The sequence below is a fragment of the Nicotiana attenuata genome, unplaced genomic scaffold (genome assembly GCF_001879085.1).
Source record: "Nicotiana attenuata strain UT unplaced genomic scaffold, NIATTr2, whole genome shotgun sequence".
Lineage (NCBI taxonomy): Eukaryota > Viridiplantae > Streptophyta > Magnoliopsida > Solanales > Solanaceae > Nicotiana > Nicotiana attenuata.
In genome coordinates, this window is record NW_017674116.1 from 1 (window position 1) to 5,233 (window position 5,233).

General features: G+C 39.7%; 2 protein-coding genes across 2 annotated transcripts; both read right to left on the reverse strand.

Moving 5' to 3' along the window:
- Positions 1 to 458: 458 nt before the first annotated feature.
- On the reverse strand, positions 459 to 1,403 carry LOC109218028. Its single transcript, XM_019382345.1, has one exon. It carries the CDS (start codon positions 1,401 to 1,403, stop codon positions 459 to 461), a length of 945 nt encoding a protein of 314 aa, XP_019237890.1.
- Positions 1,404 to 1,542: 139 nt separating this feature from the next.
- Positions 1,543 to 2,850, reverse strand: LOC109218029. Its single transcript, XM_019382346.1, has one exon. The coding sequence runs from the start codon at positions 2,848 to 2,850 to the stop codon at positions 1,543 to 1,545; it is 1,308 nt and encodes a 435-aa protein (XP_019237891.1).
- Positions 2,851 to 5,233: the final 2,383 nt, after the last annotated feature.

The following is a 5,233-nucleotide window of genomic DNA, read 5'->3' on the forward strand; positions in this document are numbered from 1 at the left end:
CAACACCTAGACATCACCATTTGCCCTTGCCTCCTCCATATGTCATCAGTGGCTATTTTCTTCCTCCACAATCTCCATAAGAAGAAGGATATCTTAAATGGTATGCCTTTAATCCACATTAACTTGAATTCCTGATTAGGATCAGCTTTATGCCTTAATATTTGCCAAGCACTGCTAACACTAAACTTGCCCGAAGGAGTTTGCATCCAGTATGGCCTATCCCAGTATCCCTCACTGCCTTCATAATGTACATTTAGCCTTATATGTTCTGCAATTTCCTCATTGAAGGTTTGATCTAGCAGTTGATCATCCCATGTTTCACCTTGCCGTAATTCTGCCATGTCTTGAAGATCTTCATTGATTGGAAAGTCCTCAGGTAATACATGATAAAGTGCACCCAATCCAGTCCAATTTTCATGCCAAATATTAGTTGTTCCACTCTTCAATTTCCATAGGATCTATTGTTCTACTTCTTCCCTAGCATTCAGCATTTTTCTCCAAACATTAGACCCCCTTCTAAACTGCACCACCGTTGGTATCTCCTTCTTGCAATACTTATTCCACATGAAATTAGACCACAAAGATTTTGTGTTCCTAAACCTCCACCATAGTTTAGCAAACAATGCCCTCGACACATCATGTAAGGACCTAAAACCTAGGCCTCCTTCCACTTTAGGAAGGCAAAGATTTTGCCATGAGGCCCAATGTATGCTTCTCCCTTCTTCCTTTGTGCTCCAAAATAATCTAGCAAAAATCTTATGAAGATGCTCCAGGACATTTTTTGGTGGATGCAGGACTGATAACATGTGGACTGGCATACATTGCAACACACTAGTAATGAGTGTTGCCTTTCCTCCAAATGACAACAACTTTCCTTTCCATGAATGCAATTTAGCCTTTACTTTCTTTATAAGATCTTCATAATATTCCTTTCTCATTCTACTGTAGAAAACAGGACAACCTAGATATGTGAAGGGGAATTTACCTTTTGCAAATTCTGTAACAGCTCCAACCACCGGACACAATCCATTAGAAATCCTGGAATACATGTAGTATGGACTCTTATCTTTGTTGATCATCCGGCCTGATATCTTCTCATAGTTCCCCAACACTGCCATAAACTTGCTCAAGGATGGAGGATGAGCAGAAGCAAAGATTATAGTATCATCAGCATATGCCAAGTGGTTTAAAGGATCAGAACACTTAGGCATTCCAAATCCCACAAATGACCTGTCTTCAAATAACTTATTCAAAGATCTGGAAAGTACCTCAGCTGACAGAATGAACAATGCTGGTGATAGAGGATCCCCTTGCTTCCCACCCCTTGTAGACTTAAAAAACCCTGATGACTGCCTATTCACCAATACTGAATAATAGTTATTTGACATCAAGTTCCACACCATGTTAATGAAGTGCTCAGGAAATCCCACCCTCCTAAGTACATGCAATAAGTACTTCAATGAAACCCTATCATAAGCCTTACCATATCAAGCTTGATCACCACATTAGCTGGCTTTCCCCTTAACTTATGTCAGTGACAATTTATTGAGTCAATAAGATGTTCTCAAATATACTCCTACCCTTCATAAATCCTGACTGATTAGGAGATATTAGAGAAGGCAAAAAAATTTCCAATCTATCATGTAACACTCTAGACAATACCTTGTTAATGAAGTTGCTCAAGCTAATACGTCTTAAGTCAGAAAAGGTCTCAACTCTAGGTTTCTTAGGCACCAACAGTAGATTGGTGTGAGTGATGGATTTAGGCAGTGCAGCTCCTCCATAGAAGTGAAGCACCATGTTGTATATATCAGCACCAATAACATCCCAGCATGTTTGATAAAATAGGCCAGTGAATCCATCTATACCACTAGCACTCTCCCCACTAAGCTCAAAAACTGCTATCCTTACCTCTTCAATTGTTAGCAATCTACTAAGTTCCAAATTTTGTTCCATAATGACAATCGAAGGTACATTATTGAGCAAGGAAAAGTCAGATGGATCACCTTCATTTGTGACATGTTCTTGATAAAAGTCCACTGCAGCTGTAGCCAATTGCTCCTGGTCTTCAATCCATACCCCACTTCCAATTTCGATCCTCTTTAGTTGTAATTTCTTTCTTTTGCCATTGACATGATTGTGAAAGAAACATGTATTCCTATCTCCTTCAGCAAACCAAGTCATCCCAGCTTTTTGCTTCCAATACTGCTCCTCAATACTCAAGTATTTCTTCAATTCAGATTGTGCCTTTTGAAGCAGAATCCTGTTTTCAATTGAAGGCTCTTCTTCAAACAACATCTCTTTTACCCTAATAATGTCATCCAAAATAGCCAATTGCTTGAAGATATCACCAAATGTTTCCCTACTCCATTTTGACAGTGCTTCCTTCACCCTCCTGAGCTTCTGCTTGAACATAAAAAACGGATCCCTTATGAAATCAACTTCCCAATTCTGCCTCACCACATCCATAAATGCAGTATGTTTAGTCCAAAAGTTCAAGAACCTGAAAGGCTTGACAAAATTGGTGGTCTGCTCCCCACATGACATTACCAATGGTGCATGATCTGATCCAGTTCTGATTAGATGTTCAACTTCAATAGCTGGCAACATGTTTTCAAATGGAAAATTCACAAATATCCTATCCAATCTTTTGAATATACACGCAGCATTGGATCTCCCATTCCACCATATAAATGGACTTCTTTCGAATCCTTGCTCGAACAAACCACAAGAATTTACACAAAATACAAAATCCTCATATTTAGGCGGGTGTACTGGTAGTCCTCTTATTTTCTCATCTTCATGTAATATCACATTGAAATCCCCTCCTACCAACCATGGCAATTTCATATCACTTGCTAAGTAATACATGTGATCTCATAATTCCAACATCTCAGTTGCTGAACATTTTGCATAAACAAGTGTCATCATCATGTGCTGCCTTAGGTCATGGTGAAGCACTCTCACAACCATATGTTGCTCAGTATCCTCCACTAATTTCCATTCCACAACTGCATCAAAGAACAACCATATTTGCCCATTAATATTTGCATAAGCCGTCTCCACAATTAACCTTCTTCTATATCTATCAATGAATCTCTTCTTTTGAAAAGGTTCCATCAATGCAACTACACAAAAGTTATGCTCCCTATTCATGTTGATCACCCTAGGAAAGGCCTGATGTGTATTCACAGACCTTATGTTTCATATTAATGTCCTAATCATCATTTAGATAGAGAATCAGCCCTCCTGGGCATAATTCTTAAAGGTTGTTCTAACTCTTTATTCTGATTCTTCTTAGTTTTCTTGCCTCCTTTAGCACTAGTTATAGGTGATAGATCCCCATCCCTAGCCACCTGTTTGAAATTTTCTTCTGTTTATTCATCATCTCCCTCATCCTCCATAGGATTTTGTCTCATTATGTCTTCATCAATTGGTGCCACATTTTGTGTCACTAAATCATGTAGATGTTGAAGTGGAGTCTTCAGTGGAACATTAAGTTGCAGCTGCATAATTTGATCAGTGACATATTCCATAGGCACTTCCTCTATTTCCCCGGATGCTCTTGGAACAATTGCATGCTTATCATTCTTTTCACTGTTATTCTCCGATCCTACTGTATGATCCCTAACCTTCACATTATCATCAATTTTGTTCTCCAGTGCATACATCGAAACACCATCGTCATGTGCCAAAATCTTGCCAGTTGCACTAGTGACAAGATTAACTATCATTGCTTCATCAGGTGACCCTGGCGCCAGGCCTGGCATCGCCAGCCTAACGCCTGGGGTACCTGGCTTTAGGCCTGGCGTCGCCAATCTAACGCTTGGGGAGCCTGGCTTTAGGCCTGGCATCGCCAGCCTATTGCTAGGTGGGCTGTTATCCCTCACTTTGTCTCTTGTTGTCTTTGTCGTGCCTATTTGATCATCCTCTACCTCAATTGCATCACTCCTAACAGCCTTTGTTGAGTTTATCTCATCAAGGTTCTCAAGCTGCCCATAATCTGCAAATGTTTGAGAGGACATATCTTGACATGATTGGTTTGTAGTCACATTGAGTTGCCTTAGCTCATCTTTGCTAGTTCCAAACCTTCTATGAACCTAGTCGATTGTGGATTCCTTATTAGCCTGTTCGTCAGTACTTTGATCACTAGGAACAATAGGATTAGCCTTAGCTAAGTTCCCATTATGCTGATCTTCCAACACTTTCTTCACTACTTCCTTCTTCACACGCTTATGTTCTTGTTGATTACTTTCTCCCGCTATTTTAGTATTAGTAGGATTAGGGCTTGAAGCTCCGGTAGTACCTTCTTTTTCCTTCTCATAGCCCTTCATTGATTGATTTTCCCCATGTTCCTTCTCCTTACCATTGCTATGATCCTCACCTTTGCCTTCAGTAATTTGTAGAATATGTTGATGAACTTCCTCAACCTCTAATGAATTAAACTTGTTCTTGGTTACTACCTCATCAAGTTTGGCCTTCCCTTTACCCTTGTCAGCTTCCTTACTTTGTTTATTATCAACAATGTGACCCCTATTATCCGTTGGTATTTGTTCTTCCTGGCTTGTATCCATTCTTGCTTCGCATGGTTAGTAGCAGGCTTACCAACCACCTTTCCACTTGATAGAACCTTTGTTGAATTTGTAGTTGTACCAATTGCTTCAGTACTCACCACAACTATCTTCTCCTTGCCTTGATCCTCAACATCTTCGTCAAATCTCTTGTGTAACTCAGGATGAATTACCCAACATTCTACCTCAATATGCCCTTGTTTCTTGCAAGGCTTGCAATATTTAGGCATATAATCATACTTAATCCTGATCCATTTGAACTCTTCTGGCCCAGATTCATCAGCTTCTTCAACAATCTTAATACGTTTAGGGAAATTACCTAGCAAATTCACTTCCACCTTTACCTTAGCACAACTAGGTCTAGTCCCATTTTGAGTTGCTAGGTCTACATATAATGGATTACCAACTGCACGAGCTAATGAAAATACACATTCCTTACCAAAGAAATTTGGAAGATGTTCTAGAAAACTAATCCACCCTATGGCAATTGGTGTCTCTTCATCAGGTGTCCACCATGGATTCCATTTTGTACGACACATCTGCTACATGTCTGATTGAGCCTTTAAATAAAAAGCTGGCTTTGAGAGAAGATGAACATAATCCTCCAATAAAGACAGCCTAATTAACACATGATTGTCTTCAATCAAGCCAACTGAACAATG

Coding starts and splice junctions, on each gene's coding strand:
- LOC109218029 (XM_019382346.1), bottom strand. CDS start 2,850: ATGAAATTGCCATGGTTGGTAGGAGGGGATTTCAATGTGATATTACAT.
- LOC109218028 (XM_019382345.1), bottom strand. CDS start 1,403: ATGGTGTGGAACTTGATGTCAAATAACTATTATTCAGTATTGGTGAAT.